This window comes from Symphodus melops, assembly GCF_947650265.1.
Source record: "Symphodus melops genome assembly, chromosome: 12".
NCBI lineage: Eukaryota > Metazoa > Chordata > Actinopteri > Labriformes > Labridae > Symphodus > Symphodus melops.
This window is the reverse complement of record NC_136702.1, coordinates 25,935,194-25,954,423: the sequence shown is the minus strand read 5'-3', so window position 1 is coordinate 25,954,423 and position 19,230 is coordinate 25,935,194. Positions and strand designations below refer to the sequence as shown.

The following is a 19,230-nucleotide window of genomic DNA, read 5'->3' as shown; positions in this document are numbered from 1 at the left end:
GCTGCCGGAGTCTATTGTTGTCAAGTTTCAAACGCTGAAGGTTCTGCCGTCTGTGACGCTTACGTTGTTTGTAAAACCTCTAAGAAAGGTATCAATTCCCAGAATCCCCACAACACTCATTCCTTATTGGCCAACACTGACCAGCATTCATACAGAGCAGATATCCTACTCCACACTGGCTTCTGTTCCACTGGTGTCAAAGAGGAAGTCTCTGAAGAGAACAACATGTTAGAAGTTTGATCACGTGACGTGGCTGACAGTAAACTAGTTCAGGCTCGTTCCGTTTCACCTGGGCTGTGAATGATACATTTCCCATGGTTCATTAGTGGTGCCCCGACAACGAGGGGAAGATGAACTCACTGAACCTCTTCAGGACTAAACATACTGTGTGCTTATTGCCTCTGGAACAGAAGCCGTTCCTGGAGTAGGATCTGTTTAAGCTCACACGTTCAATGATAATTATAACAGGACTCACTTTTGCTTGCTTACCATTACCTCAATCTAACAACCCTGACTGCTTCTCACAGAGCCCGCACGCTTCATCAGAAAGCTGGAAAACACCACGTTCAGAGTCGGCCAACCGCTGACACTTAGGGTCGCGTTCACCGCCAGCCAACGAGTGAGCGTGAGCTGGAGGAAGGACGGCAGGCCGATCTGGGCCTCTTATCAGTACAATGTGAAGACCTCAGACTGCAGCTGCGTGTTGGACGTCCTCAACAGTGACAGAGAAGACGCTCGCGGAAGATACACTTGCGAAATTTCCAACGCAGACGGATCTGATATCTGCCATGCTTATGTCACACTAGGTAACCAGAACAGCACAGATACTGTACATTCATTCATTCGTGCATGAAGTGAATCATTCCTAACTACAAATAAACCAGATTCACATAGCTCTTCCACTGCGGGTCAAACCCTCGTGTACGGGTAGAGTTCTGTCCCCTCACATAGCCTCTCCTATGAGGACAACGCAGATCTCTTTGGATATTGCGCCGTCACATAACATTTTGTCCTCGGCATGAACGGGTCAATAATTTCTCTGACTGATGTCAACATTGCTCCTCTCAGAACCTGTGCACTTTGTCAAGAAGCTGGCAGACATGTGCCATGAACAGGGTAAACCTTTGAGGCTGGAGTGCACTTACAGCGGCAGTCAGAGGGTCAACGTGACGTGGAAGAAGGACGACAAGCTGATCTGGGCTTCTTACCAGTACAACGTCAAAACCAGCGACTCCTCGTGTGTTCTGGAGGTTCTCTACAGCGACAGAGCCACGGCAGCAGGAAAATACACGTGCAACATTTCAAACGCAGCTGGATCGGACACCTGTCATGCTCATGTTAAAATAGGTAACATGTTAACCGTCACCACTGCATCCCTACATCTGGTTCTCTGTACTATCACTAACCTCCCGTGCCGTGGTCGTTCCTGTGGTCGTATTCTCGTTGGTTCGTACCATCCGTTAGGTCTTTGGTCACGTTCTGTTGTTCAGGGTTTGCTGGTCCTGCTCCTGTGTTTGTCGGACGTGGACAGACTCAGATTTTGTCATGAGAGTTTTATGGCTGGGTCAGAGGAATAGGAGTTAGCTTGAACAGAGTTTCATAGACAGGTGGATGTCCTGATTGCTTCTGTCATGCAGGTTGTTTGGTGTTGTCTCTGTGCTGTGGCTTTCTGTTTTCCAGTATTAAGGTTCAAGGCCCAGCGGCCTTTAACATAGACTCTTACCCTGCCTGATGTTGTTCCCTTTCTCCCCCACTAACAGAACGCAAAGTGCCTCCAAACTTCACCAGGAAGCCCTCCGAGTCCATGGTGGATTCTGTGGGTAAGACGGTGAAGGTGGAGGGCCGAGTGTCAGGCTCTCAGCCTCTGACCATCGCCTGGTACAAGGACAACAGTCAAATCTACAGCTCGGACAAATACGACATCAGTTTCCAGAACAACATGGCTGTGCTGTGTGTCAGAGACTCGTCCACCTATGACAGCGGAGAGTACTCGTGCACCGCCTCAAATGAAGCTGGAGAAGCTTCATGTCAGGTGTCTCTCTCCATCTCAGGTACCAAAAAAGAAATCTGTAATACTGATCAGGATTTATTTTTTATCACCATCTCCTTATAAAGTGTGTGTGTGTGTGTGTGTGTGTGTGTGTGTGTGTGTGTGTGTGTGTGTGGGAGGGGGGGGGAAACTCAACGCACATTAGATGCACATGACGTTGTTATTGTTTCCTTCAAACTGAAAGCGAGTTTTGAAGGGTGAAACACAAAGTTTGAGCTATTTGAAGATGTCCTGATACCAGATTACAAACAGAAGACCTCGGCCCCCCCACCTGCAGACAAACTGTCTGAAATATCGTAGCTTATCTGATATCCCAGAGATTCCCATAGGAATGAATGGACTTCCAGGTGATGGTTGACCTGCCACCATAAACAGACAGGTGTGGAAACAAGGCGTTTGGTTGCAAACAAAGATCAGGACATCTTATCTGGAATATTCATTATTAACCTGAAAAAGTGCTGCCAACTCCAAGAATCCTGGACGACTGTCCGTCACCCCGGTGCCTTCATTAAACGTTGTTGTTGACAGTGTTTATCAGAGACCAGGACCAATCCTGCTCCCAAACCTTAAAGCGTTCACTCGCACGTGTTCAAGTATCCGTGTCGTCACATCTTCCTCTGTAACAGTCTGCTCTGAAGTGTTAGGCAGACACTGAGTGCTGTTTATGTCACCATGTGTAAAGCAGCGTGCTGTAGTTGTCCTTCCTCTTTACAATCACTCCTTCAGAAAGCGGCCAGGCTCCAAAGTTCGACATCCCTCTGGAACCGGCGACGGTGAACGAGGGCGACAAGCTGAGCATCAAGTGTCACGTGATCGGCTCGGCTCCTCTGAACATCCAGTGGATGAAGGACAGGAGGGAGCTGACGTCCAGTGGAAACACCAGGATCACGTTTGTTGGCGGGACTGCCAGTCTGGAGGTCAGCTCGGCGTCAAAGAGCGACGCTGGAGATTATCTGTGCAAGGCCAGCAACACCAACGGCAGCAACTTCTGCAAGTCCAGGGTCACTGTGACAGGTAATCAGCTGTGTCTGAGCGACATCACCTGTTTTCACTGCAGCTTCACTTTACACACAACAGGAGGTTATCTGGGCATTTTGATTGACATGAGCCATTGAACCAACCAGTTTGCTTTTATTCCATAGAATCAGACTTAACGATCTTTCTTCTCTCTTCCAACCCGATGAAGTTTTCTTTGACGTACGATTGTCTTGTTTTTTATCCTTGGAGTCATTTATGATATCAAGCCAAGCCTGGTCTTACAAACCGTCACCAACATCGGACTGCTTGGCCTGAGGTTCAGATCGGGGTTCTCGGAGTCAGTGAAAATGTTTTTCACCTTCAATTTTTTTTTTCCAGAAAAAGGAGTCAAAGCCGCCCCAGCCGAGGCCGCCGCCCCAGCTGCCCCAGCCGCCGCCGCTGCCCCAGTCAAGAGGCTCGACAACCTTTTCTTCATCGAGGAACCCAAAAACATCTCGGTCACAGAGAGTGAGTCCTCACACTGTTCGTCATTAACATTCACTCTGACAGCTTTCAGCCGTGGACACTTCTGAGCAATCAATGCTCCAAGTGAAAAAAACAAATCAGCGCACTCCTTCATACACGGAGGAATTCTTATGACGCTGCGTGTCTGTGTTCTCGTTGCAGAGGGCACTGCAACGTTCATCGCCAAGATTGGTGGTGACCCCATCCCCAGCGTGAAGTGGATGAAGGGCAAATGGAGGCAGATCACTGCTGGTGGTCGAATCTCTATTGAGCACAAAGGCCAGGACGCCAAGATGGAGATCAGAGAGACGACCAAGTCTGATGCTGGTCTCTACAGGTGTGTGGCCTCCAACAAGCACGGAGAGATCGAGTGCAGCGCTGAGATGGCGGTCACCAAGAAGGAGGAGATGGAAGGACTGGGAGACATCAGGACGAGGCTGAAGAAGTAAGACAGGTTGATCATTTATAGACGTGTCCGCCTGTCCAACGTTCTCTTATGGTGCGCTTGATTTTTCTTCAGGACTCCTTCAAAGCAGAAGAGTCCAAAGAAGGAAGGAGACATCGACATCGTGGAGCTGCTCAGAGGTCACGACCCCAAAGAATACGAGAAGATCCTGAACGAGCACGGCATCCACGACTACCGCGCCATCCTGCAGGCCATCGAGTTCCTGAAGAGGGAGAAGGAGATAGAGACTGGGAAAGTGGTAAGAGACGCTCAGCTGAGATGGTTTATCAGTGGAGGAATATAAAATATGATGTGACACCAGAAATGTGAATGTGAAGAATTGTTTCACCTCAGACTCTATGAAGTGTTGTCTGCCCAGCTTCTCTCTCCGTCCAGGATCAGGATGAGCTGTTTAGTATTTCCACTTCCTGTCAGAGCTTTATTGACTTTGAACCACTGACCCTCCTCCTACAGGAAGTGGAGCATGGCGGCCGAGTTGATGAGGCAGACATGGCTCGATTCATCACACAGCTGGAGGGACGTGTTGGCACAGAGGTAAAAGCCCACGCTGTGGATCCAACACAGGTCTGAAGACTTCAAATCCAGCAGAGGAAGGAAACACAACATGAGTCTGTTTGTAACTTTAAATATGTGAAAGCGGCTCTTTTATCCCGTCAGTGTTTCAGAGACTTTGTTTTTGACAGTTTCTTTCAGTGTTCATTAATGAAAGGTCTTTGTTCTAGCTGTCCTTATTCCTGCAGAAGTCTCTGCTTCATGTTCATCATTAGTCTGAACTGATTCAGCTTTATTATGAAAAACACACCGCCGCTCCTTTTCTAAATAAACACAGAAAAGTCCTCAGATGGCTCCGCCTCCACAAACAGCCTTCGTCCTTACGAGCGAACCTTTCACACACATTTATCAGAATGATTCATCCGTTAAAAGCCACAAATCTGAATCCTCAGCCCGTCTCCGTGCTCGAGGACATCACTGACCAGACGACAGCTGAGAACCAGAGCGCCACCTTCGAATGCCGGGTCCGGATCAACTACCCGGAGATCACGCTCACCTGGTACAAGGGCACGCAGAAGCTGGACAGCAGCGATAAGTACGACATCAGCAGCGTGGGCGACCGCCACTGCCTGAAGATCAAGAACTGCATGGTGAAAGATCAGGGCAACTACCGCGTGGTGTGTGGACCGCACATCGCCAACGCCAAGCTCACCGTCACAGGTAAGAGCGTTCGGCCTTCCTGTCTGTACGTCTGTAACGTGTCCTTCATTTGATCAGCAGGATCTGCTCACAGGACAGGTAGGACTAACCGAACCCTCACTGACCTCTTTGAGCTCGCCGGTTCATGTGATGACGTCATTCTCGTGTTCTGTGTTTCTTGTGTCTCTTAAACGTATAAAAACAAACCTCATTATAACGTAACTGAAGATCAGACGTTAACTCTGACTGTTTAATTTTAGCCAAACAAATTCAGTTCACTAAAAGCATCCGAAGTATCTTGGTGGATGAACGTCCCGCCGCCACCTTCGAGTGCGAGTTGGCCTTTGACAACGCCACCGTGACTTGGTACAAAGACTCATGGGAACTCAAAGAGAGCACAAAATATAACTTCAGGACTGAGGGGCGCCGGCACTTTATGACCATCCGCAACGTAACTCCGAAGGACGAAGGTTTGTGAGCAGAAGAGTTCAGACGTCATCACCACGCACAGATTTGATTAGTTGTCTCGTTAAAGGGAAACCAAAGCTTCGGTTTGAGACTCGATGTTATTTAAGTTCAGGTTCAGAAGGTCATCAAAGAGAGTACTCAACCTCCATCAGGTTCTTTACATTTAAAGCTCATGTGAGGAACTTTTGGTTTTTGTGGATGTTAGCGCCCCCCAGTGTCCACAGGGGGGCCCTAACATCTTTGCTTACTTTGCTCTGTGTAAAAGATGTCACACTGCTGAATTTAATCAGTTAAATGAATCTCTCATGGTGAATCGTTGCCGTGGAAACAAAAGCTGTTGTGCTTCCGGAGGTCGGTTAGCCCTCCAGCTAACCGCCCCCCGGATTGGTTCCATATAAAAGCATTATAAAAATAAATACTCGGTCTTATAGCTGAGAGTCTAATTTGGTCTTAATGTCATAAAAACCCTCAGTATTACGTTGGTGCTAAATACACAGCTAAACGTCCTCACAGGAACTTTAAACGAGAGAACAAAGTGTCATCAGCGTACGCGGATAAAAACGTTCACGTTACACGTCCTTGTGTCGAAGCTTACCAAGTGAACTCTATCTGATCACCACACGGTAATAATCAGCGTCATATGTCCTCAATCTGTCAGGCGTTTACTCGGTGATCGCTCAGCTGGAGACGACCGGAGAAACTCGAAGCAGCGCTGAGCTTTACCTGTCGGGCAAAGGTGTATACACGTTAGCACACAGTCTCTGACGTTCAATAACAGTCTGCACCCTGCTCTTTACTGACATTGGGTTTGGAAGGGTTCCTCATGGTGAGTATCTTAAACCTCTCAAACTTATGACAGTAAAACGTCTTGAGGTTCAGACCAGCGAGAGACAAACCTGTAACTTTGTTATTGTGAGACTCTCGGAGACTCTCGCAGAGTTTAATCGTATTGATTTAGAAACTGAAGCCCTGTGAAGTTTTGCTGTCATAAAACTGTTGAACATGAACTGATGTTTGATTTGTTCAAACCCTTCAGACGTCCCAGACTCGTCGGTTCACGTGTCACAAACGTCTTCCACGGTGGTCCGAGGTGAGTCTGGGACTCTGTCAAACAAGTGTCACTCTTTAACATTATTACCCAGAATTCACTTCAACGTTCCTCTCCCAAAGATTCTGCAGCGTTTTATCAGTACGAAGAACGGACGCAAATCAAAGGTGCAAAAAGGAGTTATTCACATTCACTAAAACCACTTTGAATTCTGATTTTGCGTGAATAAAAGCGTGACTTCAACATCGATATGAGCGTGTGCCCCTCCCCCGTCCTGAAGTTTAACCTCCTCCATTGTCTGAAATAACTGAGTGAACGTTTCAGCCGTCCTCCCTCCTGACAATAATCTGCCGTCACCACTTTCATTCTTCCACCTTCTCCAAAGACGTATTCAATGTCACGGCATGAAAACAGTCGTACAGACGAGGATTACGGACACGTTAAGAACTCAATCAAGAATATTATCAAATGTTTCAAGACTCAAAATCTGTCATTAAATTCAATCCATAATTAAAAAGTGTCTTCAGTCAATCGTTGTCTGCTCTGAGTTCAAACATTCAGCGAAGACGTGTTGGAGCTCAGATCTGATCGTCCCTCGATGATCCGCTGGAGCGTTTGAGAGTCTGACGGTGGAAGAAGAGACGGTTTCTGTGCGGGTCTCGTCCGTCACAGGCTTCTGCGTCTCCCTCTTCATGTGTCTGTCCTCCGTCTTCATCTCCATGTTAACTCACTTGATTAATGGCCCACAGTTCGAGAGGTCAGAGGTCATGTGTCCCTCACACTAAGCTCACTCTTCTCCTTCACCAGAAGTGAAAAAACCCGTGGAGGAAATAATAGAGAGGACTCAGCTGGACAGCAGAGAAAGAACCCCTCAAGGTATAAATGTCTGCTTTTGAAAAGCAAGCTGGCTGTTTCTCATAGAGCTCGTAGCTGCAGCGTAGTGAAGCTGATGGCCGCCGTGTTTGTGCGTCCTCTTGGTTTATTGTTCAAGGCTTCAGCAGCTCGTAGACGCTTATCAGACTGCTGTAGACCCTCTTTGAGTCTGGTCTGTGTCCTGGCTCTAATTAACCTGCCTAAAGCTTCCTGTAGCGTAGGCGCTGTGATGTGGATCATGGTTTTAATGTGAACTTTGTTGATCTTTGAAGCTCCTGAGGAGAAGCTCTCTGATCCTGCAGCGCTGTCTTCAGTCTCCTTCACAGGTATCTCTCCTTCACACACCTGTTTGTTACCTGTGCACCTCTGTGTCCTGTGTCTCCTGTTTCTGAGACCTTCTTCATGTGCTCCTGTTCATCTTCATGCTCTTTTCATTAAACATTCTTCATGTCAGCTGTGTTGTGATCAGAGCACTGATGATGATGATGATGATATTTTAAAGTACCGGAGGCGATGAAGCTGCAGCCTGAAGGGACCGTCTCGGCGCCGTCGTGGCAGGAGGAAACTCTGAGCACAGCAGGTAATCTTTGTTACTCATGTCTTTTCCTCTCCAGTCTTCATCGGACTCTTCGCTCTTTAACACGCAGTCAGAGTCACGTAAACGTCACGAGGCACGGACAGCAGGCAGTACGCGGGTCAAAGTTCATGAAGTGTGCACTTTGACCCGCGTACCGCCGAGTCTTCTTCTTCTGCACATTGAATTTGAAAACATTCACACAGGAAGTCTTCATCTCTTAATAATGTCAGAACAGCGTCGGTGACTTCCTGGTTATCACAGGAAGCTCCAGGCTTCTGCAGGAACACTTTGGTTTTAATGCTTCAATATTTATTTCATGAAACGATTTCCAAAAAGACACAAAGAAGAAATCTTTTCCAATTTGTAGAAAATGTAAAAAAAAACACAGACTACAAACCAATAAGACGAGGCCATTGAACATACATGTTAGTTTTTGGTCATTTTTTCTTATATCAGCAGATTTTTATAAAGACTTTAATAGTTTATCTGAGAATTTGAACAAGTTTGTCTTTGAATGTTTCCAACAATCCTCTTCTGTGTTTCTTCTTGGATAAATCTTTTGGTACCTTCTTCCTGTCTCGTCTTTATAACTTCATGTTGTCGAAAGATGATTCTCCGTCCGTCCGTCTCTTCTGTTCGTCCGTCTCTCCGTCCGTGCGTCTGTCCGTCTCTCCGTCCATCTCTTCTCTCCGTCCGTCTGTCTGTCCGTCTCTCCGTCCGTGCGTCTGTCTGTCTCTCCGTCCATCTCTTCTGTTCGTCCGTCCGTCCATGTTTCATGTTGTCTCTGTTCCCTCTTCTCCTTGACGCTGTGCATGCTCTCTGTTGACTCTCGGCCATCTTTCTCTTTTAACCATGAAGAAGCTTCAGTTTACACCAAACTGCAGCCCGAACATGAGCGAGTGACTGTTCCCAGGAAGGTCACTCCTCCACCTGCTCCATCTGAGGAGTCACAAAGGGTTCCTCCTGAGCCTAAAGTAGCCCCTCAGAAACCCCCCGAGCCAGCAGCACCCAAACTGAAGCCAGAAGAACCCAAAGTAGAACCTGTGAAGAGAACACCTGAAGTGCCAAAGTCTAAAGGTAAAGTAGTAAAAGCTTCGTTATCACTTTGCTGTGATCTTTAACCATCATGTCTTTACTGCTAACCTCTTGACATGGACACATGTTTGAGTTCTTCACCATCTCTTTACAAACTAACTCGTGAATGATTTATCAATGTGTTAACCAGAGGAAGTCAGAGTTCAGCCAATCAGAGGACTCCCTCAAAGACTGGAGTAAGCTTAAGAAACGGTGCAGGAGAGACAGTGTGTTCTCCTTCTTTGACCTCTGTGACCTGTGATGTCATGTGTTGTGTGTTTTTCGTGGATTTGTGTGAAACACTCGTCAGAGTGGAGGCTAATGTTCAAGCCTTTCTGACTTCAATAAGGTTAATGAACTCTTCCAAATGTTCTTTAAAGCACCAGAAGTACAAAGACCTGAAGAACCTGCAGTGAAGGTTTCTCCCTCAACCCCAGAGCGTCTCCCAGCCAAAGGTATCGATTGATAATGTCTGGAATCGTCCTCTTAGCTGGTCTTTGGCTCGTTCAGAGTGTAATCTTTGATGCCATGTTAAACAATGCGTACATTTCTCTTCAGTACAAGATGTTCCCAGACCAGAGGAGCCGGTGGTTCAACCACCAAAGGCTGAAGCTGCTCCAGCCTCAGGTACTATGAAGATGATCTCTACTCCCTTGTTTGTGCTTTTGTGTTTGTGTTGTTTCTTTGATGTTATGTGCTGTCAGACATTCTTTGAACGTCTCTGAACACGCTCAGCACTCGATAGAGTGTGATGTTTACAAGATGATCATCTTATTAAAAATGTTCTTCAAAGTTATCACAGCACCAAAGACACCTGAGCCAGAAGCACCAAAGTATATCTCTGAAACCAAAGCAGAGGAACCGAAGAAGCTTCAAGAAACACCTAAGAGGGTCCTGGAAGAACCAAAGAAGGCTTCTGAGGTGTCGAAGAAAGCTCCAGATCACCCCATCAAGGATCCAGAAGAACAAAGGAAAGTACTCAAGGAACCAAAGAAGGTTCCTGAGGTACCAACGAAGTTTCCAGAAGAACCACAGAAGGTAGTAGAAGAGAAAAGGAAGGTTCCAGCAACACCAAAAAAGGTCCCAGAAGACAAAAAGATGGGACCACAAAAACCAAAACAAGTTGTAGAAGAAACAAAGAAGGTTCCAGGAGAAACAACGACGGTACCACAAAAACCAAAGGAGGCTGCAGTGGCACCCAAATTAGTTACAGATCAGCAACAAGGTAGATATGTCTGCAACAAGTTGAAACCTCTTCAAACTAACCCTCTCCCCTCTTTATCTTATATTCTTTGCTGTTTGATCGGTCTTGAACTAATGTGTCATGCTTTTGTCCTGATGTCTGTGCTGTCGTGTTTGCTCCACCATATTGGTTATGAAAACAGTAAAACAGAGGGAGGTACCTCAGAACACAACAACACTAATCACACCACAGCTGGAGGCAGGTGCACTCACCAAAGGTACGCCCAGACTTCCATATTCTCAGTTTCATTTAGCCAGCAGTGTTTCCTGTAGACTCACTGGTTGTGATGATTATTTGTTCCTGAATCCAGACGAGGTCCTACCTTCAGGAATAGTATTCCAACCAAAGTCGAGAGAAAGTTCTCAAGAGAGAGGTATAATTTATCAAATATTTAGATTTAGAATTAGGATCACAGCAGGACACATACCAAACTGAAATCTGTGTTTCTGTGTTTTGATGGTTTTGTCCTGTGTTGTTTTTCTCTTGGCCACCGCTTCATGGTGCAAATCTTCCATCTTGGGTCCAATCTTAAAAACAGCCCCAGTCCCCCTTAAGACTGGTCTGAAACAAACAGAACTAGAGCTTGAAGACAAAGTGGAGGTTTCTCTAAGGAAGGGTCCAGAAGAGCTAATGTGTCTGGCAGAAGAAGTTGGACACAGACAAGAAGAAGTTTGGATGTTTGAGAGGGGAGAAGAGCTCTGGGAGTCGACTGTAAGAGAAGAGAGCCTTTCAATCATGGAAACAAAACAGCAAAGGGTTCATGCAGAGGAAAAGGTGTCTACACGGTACAAAGAAGACCAGCAAGTCGAAGGCCCTGAACCACAAGAAGAACATGAAGCTGAAAATCTCCAGGACACAGGACACCATGAGGAAGATGACTCTTATCCAGCTTCAGAGAAAGCCTCCATCCCTCCACCTGAAACAAGCCGACCTAAAGAGAAAGAAGTTGCTGGATTCACAACCAAAAGAGTGGTATCATCTAGCAAGAAAAGTCACCAAGAAATGAAACTCAAAGAAGCTGACATTCCCTGTATGAATGTGGAGCAAGAAGAAGTTTCAGAATCATTCCTATCAGTACACCATGACAAAGGGGAGCAAGAAACTGTTTCTCTTGTTAAACCTAAAATATCAAAGTTACCTAAAGAAACCACTGAACCAAAGACGTCTGAAGTGCCAAAAGAAGTCAGCGTTTGGAAGCCAGCTGAGTCTGATGAAGAGGAAAAAGTTCAATCTGAAAGAACCAGGCGTCATGAAGAAAGAGTTCCAGATCAGCCTGAACAAGAGTTTCTCCCCAAATCTTCCCTTTCTTATCCAATGACAACAGTTCCTCCCAAAACTGAGGTGATTACCACAACCAAGATGGAGGCTCAAGCTGAAGACTTAAGACCTCCCACAGCTGAAAGAAAAGTGCCTGTCAGGGGAACTGACACTGAAAGGAAACCATCTCCTGTGCCAAATGAAAAACACCTCCCAGCAAGTAGGAACGTTTCTCCTCGAGTTCCTTCAGCTCAGAAAATAGTTGGTTCCATGGAGGAAAGTTCCCTGTTCAAAGATTCTGCCCTCACTTCAATGAAGACCTCTCCTGCTCTTTCAAAAGCAGCGTTAGCTCCTGTAGAAGTCGTTTCCCCAGACAGAGCCACTCGATCAAACGAACCAATCACTGAAGACAACGTTCGTCCGACGACCAGGTCTCCAGTCCCACCTCAGAAGACACCTCTTTGCCCTGAAGAAGAAACTGTCTTATCAAAGGAACCAGCTTCTCCGGACTTATCTGAACCTGCCAGAACCGCCACGACTAAAACTAAAGAAGAACCAAAGAAGACTGACCCAGCTCTTCAGAGAGGTAGTCTTTGTTGTTTGAGCCGTACAGGCTTATGATCGTCATCAGATCAACCCCTCTTTCATGAGCTTCACATCTTAACAGCGTTTGTCCATCTTCATTATGAAACATTACTAACCTACAACATGAACTAAGGAACCATTCTGGGTCTAACGTCTTCTTTCATTGCTGTTGTTTGGTTTTTCCTTCATCTCTCTTCACCTCATTAAAATCCTCTTTAACTCTTGACTGTGTCTCGATTGGCCGTGTTGTTGTCTGAGTCGTGATCTTGGCATCTTGTGTTTCCAAAGTGTCTCCTCCAGAAGAGAAGAAACCATCTGCACCCAAACCCAAACCCTCTCCTCCTGCAGGTATTCTCTTCATACTGTCCTCTCTTCTTCTGGCTCATCAGTCAGCCATGTTGTTCTTCTGTCAGTTGGTTTGACTGTTTTAAATGTTTAATGTCTTTGTGTCACTCTTCTGTTTGACCAAGCTGAATCTTTTCTTGGTCATGACCTTGGCGTCTTGTATTTTCAAAGTATCTCCCCCGGAGGAGAAGAAAGCGCCTGTGCCAGCAGCCGAGCCTTCAGCTCCTCGTCCTGCAGAGAAAGTCTCTCCTCCTGCAGGTAGCTCTTCCCCTTGGCTGTGTCTGTTGTTGTAAACTACATGTCTGTGTGTTTGTTGATGTCTTTACTGGATGATTAAAAGTTTTCCTTAACTTTCTTTGTGTTGCTATTTCACTTCACTTTCTCAGTCTTCTCTGGCATTGTTTCAGTGCATCTGTCTGTCTTGACCGTGTTTTTGTCTTGGTCATGATCTTGGCATCTTGTATTTCCAAAGCGTCTCCTCCAGAGGAGAAGAAACCATCAGCACCAACACCAAAGCCTCCAGCTCCTGCGGCTCCTGCAGGTAGTTCTTTACGTTCTGTCCTCTTTTTGTCCTTCTGTGTTTTTAAGTGTTCTGTTTCAGATAACTTTCAGTCTGTGATGTGCACTTCTCTTTTCTTTGAACAACCTGTCTTCTCTTAATGTCTTATCACTTTCACTTCTTCTGCTCTCTTGGTCATTCTCTTTGGTATCTTCCACTCCTAAGTGTCTCCTGCAGAGGATAGGAAACCATCTCCACCAACACCAAAGCTTCCTGAAGAGACAGTGGTTTCTCCAGCAGGTATTTTCGTTTGTTGGTCATCAGTGTTTCAGTTTCTGTCCGTCCGACTTCTCAGAACTCTGTAGGTTTGAAATCTTTCACTTTATGTTGTTTCATTATCTGTCAGTTGTTTCTTGATGATCAGATCTTTGCCAGTGATTTAATCAAGTTGGCGTTCTTGTAGATCAAGTATCACCGGTGGAGAAGAAACCATCTCCCCCAGCCGTAAAGGCTGAGCGTTCTCCTGCATCGGAGGAAATCCCTTCCCCTGAAGGTAACGACATGTTCATCTGTTTGTCTGCTACGTTCATGACTTCTGTCAATCAGAGTTTTCTTTAATGAAATGTCTTCACTGTCTGATTCTCCATGTCCTGGTCTGATGTGTGTGTACACGTCATCTTTACATTAACAGTATCTTTTATATGAGGCCAAACATCTCTGGATGAATCTGGATCCAACTAACCTGGAGTCGAGCTAATCGTTGAAATTCTTCACAAAGCATCAAAACCGTCTTGACTCAAGTCTTTGTCTGTCTGGAAAAACCCACCTTCTTGACCCTGACCCATTCCTTCCTCTATAAGACTGTTTGTATCATGTGTACTTAGATGATCTCCTTCACATTCTTTCAGACAAGGAACCAGTTTCAGCGCCGGGGCCGACTAAAGGTATACAAAGTTTGGCTTCTTTACTTCGTACAGGCAGTTCGACATTCTCTTGTAAACAACTGAGTTGTCTGTTCATGTTCACGTTTCAGTGCTTTGTGTGTCTTTATGTCATAAATCGTGTATTTACTGCCTAAACCACAGTGTCAGCTCTTAAGCAAAAGGCTAAGATTCCAGTTCAAGAAACCAAAACACCTGACTCACCGAAAAAGACTAAGCTCAGCAGAATACCCAAAGAGAAGGAACCAGAGCCAGAGATCATAAAGCTGAAGAAGGTTCCAGTGAAACCTCCGGAGCCCGAGAAGCAAGTCATAACTCACAAATCAGAAGTGACTCGGCATCAGGACCAGGAGTTCAACGTTCACGAGCTTCACGACAGAGAAGACCGAGAGATCTTTACTCTGGGAAGAACTGAACGGGTCTACACCGCGGAGGAAGAGACCTGTCAGTTAGGATATTTTGAGGAGGCTGAAAGAGTTGAAGTTGTGTCGAAAACAGAGAAGGAAGAAGGATGGACAAGAACTCTAAAACCACAGAAAGAAGAAGAACCTGAGGTGCCAAAGGTGGAGAAGAAGAAAATAACTAAACTTCCCAAGAAAGATGAGCAGAAAGAGTCAGTCAAACTGAAACCATCGAAAAAATCAGAGAAACCTGAAGAAGAAGCACAAAAGATCAAACTGAAAAAGGTGCCAACCAAACCCAAAGAGCCTGAGAAGGAAGTCGTGACTCACAAGGTTGAAGTGGTGAGGCATTATGATACTGAACTTACTGTTCAGAAGCTCCGGGACAGAGAAGATCGAGAGGTCCTCACACTCGGGAGGACTGACCGGGTCTTCACTGCAGCTGAAGAGACGTCTGAGCTCAAACGTCTGGAGGAACCTGAACAACTGGCGCCACAAGACGATAAATCCAGATGGATACGAACTCCTCAAGTCCCGAAACATGAGGAAGAGAAGCCAGATTTAACGACAAAGAAAATCAAGAAGTTACCACAGAAAGATGAGGAGCAAGAAGTAGTGACACTGAAACCATTTGAAAAACCTCAGAAACAAGAAGCAGCTGAAGCTCCAAAAGCTACGAAGGAAGGTGAAGCAATGACAGAGACTGAACGCACTCCATTCAAGAGAGCTGAGACCCCACAAAGAGACCAACCCACTGCTGCTCTTAGAATAAAGAAAGATGGAGACACTCCCACGAGGAGTCCAAAAGGAACTCCTGAAGTCAGTGAAGACCAGAGGGAGACCCCGCAGGTGGAAAAGGCTGATAAAGTACAGAGAGACGAAGACCCAGCAACCACCGACAAACTCCGGGGAAAAGCTCAAAGCATTTCCACACCAGCCAAAGACAAAGAGCAGGTTGTGTTGAAGCCTTTCACCCAAGACACCAGACCTGAAGAAAAACAGGATAAAGAATGTAAAGAAGTGGAGAAGAAACCTACAGACAACAAGGTACCCAGCCGAACTCCACCAGACCACGCCCCTAAAGACCTGAAAGAACAGCAGCTCAGGAAAGTTGAAAAGGTCGCAACTCCTACAAAAGAGGACGAGAGAGCTCAGGAGAGAGAGAAACCAGTTGTTCCACAGAAGAAGCCCAGTCCACCAGAACAGAAACAAGCAGAGAAAGAGATCCCACCCAAACCCACTGATGTCTCAAAGAAAGCTATCCAAGTGAAAACAACTCCTCCTCCCAGAGCCAGTCAAGACAAAGTGGAAGAAGAAAAGCCCATAAAGCCCATCCAACAACTGAAAAAGACTGAACTAAAAAAGACACCTTCCCCAAAACCCAAAGAACTGGAGCAGGTCCTCATGGAGCGGAAGCCAAGTGCTGAAAAAGACAAACGCATTTCTAAAACCGTTTCCCCAAAAGACTCAGCTGAAGCTGTGACGCTCAAAAAGGTCCCAAAGAAGCCGAGTCCAGAGAAGGGATCAGAACCAGACAGGCCTGGTAAAGGACGGGTCCCCATGGTGAAAGAGGTCTCGCCTGGAGCCGTGCAGATGAAGAAGGTTCCCACCCAGCCTGAAGAGGAGGTGTTTGAGGAGGAAGAGGAGGCGGAGGAAGAAGAAGAGGAAGCCTGGGGCTGGGAGCTGGTTCCCTCAGATGACTGGGAAGGTGAAGGGGTGGATGGGGCTCGGGAGACCCCGGTGGTCCCGGGTGGCAAACGAGGTGAGACCCAGTCCAACAAAACCCATCCTCATCAAATCACTGTGGAGCGCCACCATCCATTTCCAATGAGCCGTCTAATCTTCATCACATTCATCACGTGATCCATCAGATCAGCTGGAGATCATGAAATCCAGCATCTGTCCGTCCTGCTGCTCTCATGTCATCAAACGTGTCATCCATCATTAAGTGTTCAATGTTCGTCTTCATGTTGTTCACCATCACTTTGACTTTTCAGCTTCTTCTTCTTCCATCCATCATCTTGTCTTATTATAAATCCATTTGTTTCCCTCCATCTTTTTCCATGTGACGCTGCGTTCATGTTGTTTGATGGAGCATGTTTCGTGTTATCTTTGAACAGCTTTATCAGAGACAATAATCCTATTATTTCTTATCCAGATGGAAAACCATCAGAGGATGCTCCGAAAGGCCGAGGCCGAGGATTTGGGGGTATGAAGACCTGAACTGAAAACCTTTGTGTACTAACGTTTGCTCTCTGTAAAAATAATCTCTTCACTGTTGTTTGGTAGTCTTGATCTTTTCACTAAAACCAAACAACTGCTCCGTCTTAAATCTTGAGTTTAATGACACTCAACACGAGGGTCGATATCTGAACTCTCACTTTTTGGTAGTTGCATGTGTGTGCACCGTGTTTAAAAACTCAACACAAGATCTGTAATCTTCAGGATGCATTTCCAATGTTAGTCCATTTTACTCAGAAAAGTTCTGTAGATCCACGACAGCTAGAATCAAAGTTTGTCGTTTCGGTCCAGAAATCAAGAAACGAGTATCAAAAAGATTTGATGCATTTTTAACCTTTTCTTCGAACATCAGGACGCCTCTCCTGGTCCGTGTAAAATGTCTGTGTTCTTTTACTGTTCTTGGCTATTAAGGGCCAAACCAGACACAGGTTGTTCTTCAGTCCCACTTCTGAACAGCCACGTGACGCGTACAGACAGCTGTGCCATCTCTGTGTTTAACCAATAAGCTTCAGAGTAGCTGGAGGTTTGCCTTTACTTCCTGTTTGTTTGGGCTTCATCAGAGAAGCTGAGCTCACGTGGAGCGACTCTGCATGAACACAATCTTTCACTCTTTCCATGCTAACACTTCAAACTGTAGGCAAGTCTTCAAACATCCCCTAGTCCAGAGTCTGATTGTCCCCCTTCATAACATCTGATACTAACTTGATGAGTTTTTGTATGTGATGTTTTAGCGAGACAAACACCATCTCCTGGTGATGGTGGGCGGGGCCGAGGCCTGAGGCCTGGTGGAAAAGGCCCGTCCCCACCAGAGGAACCCTTCGGAGGATTCAAGCTCAAAGCCGTTCCCCTGAAGTTCATCAAGAAGATCCAGGACATCGTACTGCAGGAGGCCGAGTCCATCGGCTCGTCTGCTGTGTTTGAGTGTGAGGTCTCGCCCTCCACTGCCATCGCCTCCTGGATGAAGGACGGCAGCAACCTCCGTGAGGGTCCCAAGCACAAGTTCTCTGCTGACGGCAAAGATCGCAAGTTGGCCATTATTGACGTTCAGCTGTCGGACATGGGTGAATACACCTGTGTGGCCAAGAACGCCGGCAAGGAAATAACATGCACGGCCAAGCTCATCGTTGAAGGTAAACTAACAGGATAATTTATCCACAAACATCTTCACAGCTCTCAAAGTATCTGAGAAGTATGTTTGTTGTGTTGACTCCATCTCTTTGTAGAAGTCAGACGGTACTGTCAGGTATGGAACTGTAGAAGTCAACCGGAGCTGTCTTTGTTCTGAACACTGATGTTTCTTGGCTTGATGTATTTGCACAGAGCTGCCCGTTAAGTGGCTGAAAGAACTGGAACCCGAGACGACGTGTATGAAGAGTCAGCCCATGTATCTGACCTGTGAGCTGAACAAAGAGAGGGATGTGATCTGGAAGCGGAACGGCGCCATCCTGAAGAAAAAGGCCGGAAAAGTGGCCATTAATATCATCGGTATGCAGCACGCCGTGACCATCCAGAACGCTACTGATGAGGACGCCGGCGCCTATACATGTGAGGTTGAAGGACAGGAGGACGTGAAGACGACCACCCAGGTTAAAGTAATCGGTAAGCATTGATTAGCGTGATGTAGAGGTGAACACGGACACGACATCACCGAAGATGAGAAAACCACTTTCTTTGAGTCATTGAACGCACTCATCCTGTTTGATGTCAACAAAGATAGAAGTGAAGACTCATGTTTAGTTTGTGTAGAAATGACCAACGGTTAGCAGCTAACCTCTTGCATGCTGTGTGAATGGTACAGCGTCGTGCCTCCTGACATCACTCCATAGATCTTTGAACTGTTGAACTAAAAACCTGTCTGTGCTCAGAAATCATCAAGGACTGGCTGGTGAAGCCTCTGAGAGACCAGCACGTCAAACCCAAGGCCAAGGCCGAGTTCAAATGTGAGCTGTTCAAGGACACGCCCAACTGGAAGTGGTTCAAAGGTGAGAACGAGCTCCCTCCGTCTGACAAAGTGGAGATCAACAAAGACGGAAAGGACATGACGCTCACCATCAAAAACTGCCAGCCGGACGACGTGTCAGACTACACCATCGAGGTGGAGGACCGCAGATACACGGCCAAGCTCACACTCGGAGGTTAGTGAAGTCCACTGACAGAGGAGCGTTTGGGGAGGTTACCCTGTGTCACCTGTTCTTTGATTTACAGAGCGCGAGGCGGAGGTCCTGAAGCCTCTGAGCAGCGTGGAGGTGGTGGAGAAGGACGAGGCCAAGTTTGACACTGAGATATCAGAGGATGACGTGGTTGGAGAATGGAAACTGAGAGGCAACGTGCTGATGAGATCTCCGGTAAGGATCACTGAGAGGAGACAAATATCTGACGCTAGGGGAGAGAAACACTGACAAACAGGAAGTGATCATCTCAAACCTGGGGCCGCTTCCTGTTTCAATATATTTCATTAAGCGAGCAGAGAGACGTTCACTCATATCTTC

At 46.5% G+C, this 19,230-nt stretch overlaps 1 protein-coding gene across 6 annotated transcripts in view; it reads left to right on the top strand.

Moving 5' to 3' along the window:
* ttn.1 (titin, tandem duplicate 1) overlaps positions 1-19,230 on the top strand; it is a 141,843-nt gene that overhangs the window by 26,386 nt on the left and 96,227 nt on the right. For 3 of the 6 annotated variants that reach the window (XM_079357888.1, XM_079357884.1, XM_079357887.1), the window contains 21 exons: positions 1,761-2,051; positions 2,777-3,064; positions 3,407-3,535; positions 3,695-3,977; positions 4,053-4,236; positions 4,452-4,532; positions 4,943-5,210; positions 7,513-7,581; positions 7,851-7,904; positions 8,081-8,158; positions 12,603-12,662; positions 12,831-12,917; positions 13,132-13,200; positions 13,384-13,458; positions 13,622-13,711; positions 14,067-14,102; positions 16,659-16,709; positions 17,473-17,871; positions 18,062-18,340; positions 18,607-18,876; positions 18,947-19,086. In XM_079357888.1, coding sequence (XP_079214014.1) covers positions 1,761-2,051; positions 2,777-3,064; positions 3,407-3,535; positions 3,695-3,977; positions 4,053-4,236; positions 4,452-4,532; positions 4,943-5,210; positions 7,513-7,581; positions 7,851-7,904; positions 8,081-8,158; positions 12,603-12,662; positions 12,831-12,917; positions 13,132-13,200; positions 13,384-13,458; positions 13,622-13,711; positions 14,067-14,102; positions 16,659-16,709; positions 17,473-17,871; positions 18,062-18,340; positions 18,607-18,876; positions 18,947-19,086 — 3,281 coding nt within the window. Of the gene's footprint in view, positions 1-1,760; positions 2,052-2,776; positions 3,065-3,406; positions 3,536-3,694; positions 3,978-4,052; positions 4,237-4,451; positions 4,533-4,942; positions 5,211-6,711; positions 6,748-7,512; positions 7,582-7,850; positions 7,905-8,080; positions 8,159-12,602; positions 12,663-12,830; positions 12,918-13,131; positions 13,201-13,383; positions 13,459-13,621; positions 13,712-14,066; positions 14,103-16,658; positions 16,710-17,472; positions 17,872-18,061; positions 18,341-18,606; positions 18,877-18,946; positions 19,087-19,230 lie in introns of those variants that run through there. The other 3 variants (XM_079357886.1, XM_079357885.1, XM_079357889.1) reach the window with 3 other exon arrangements.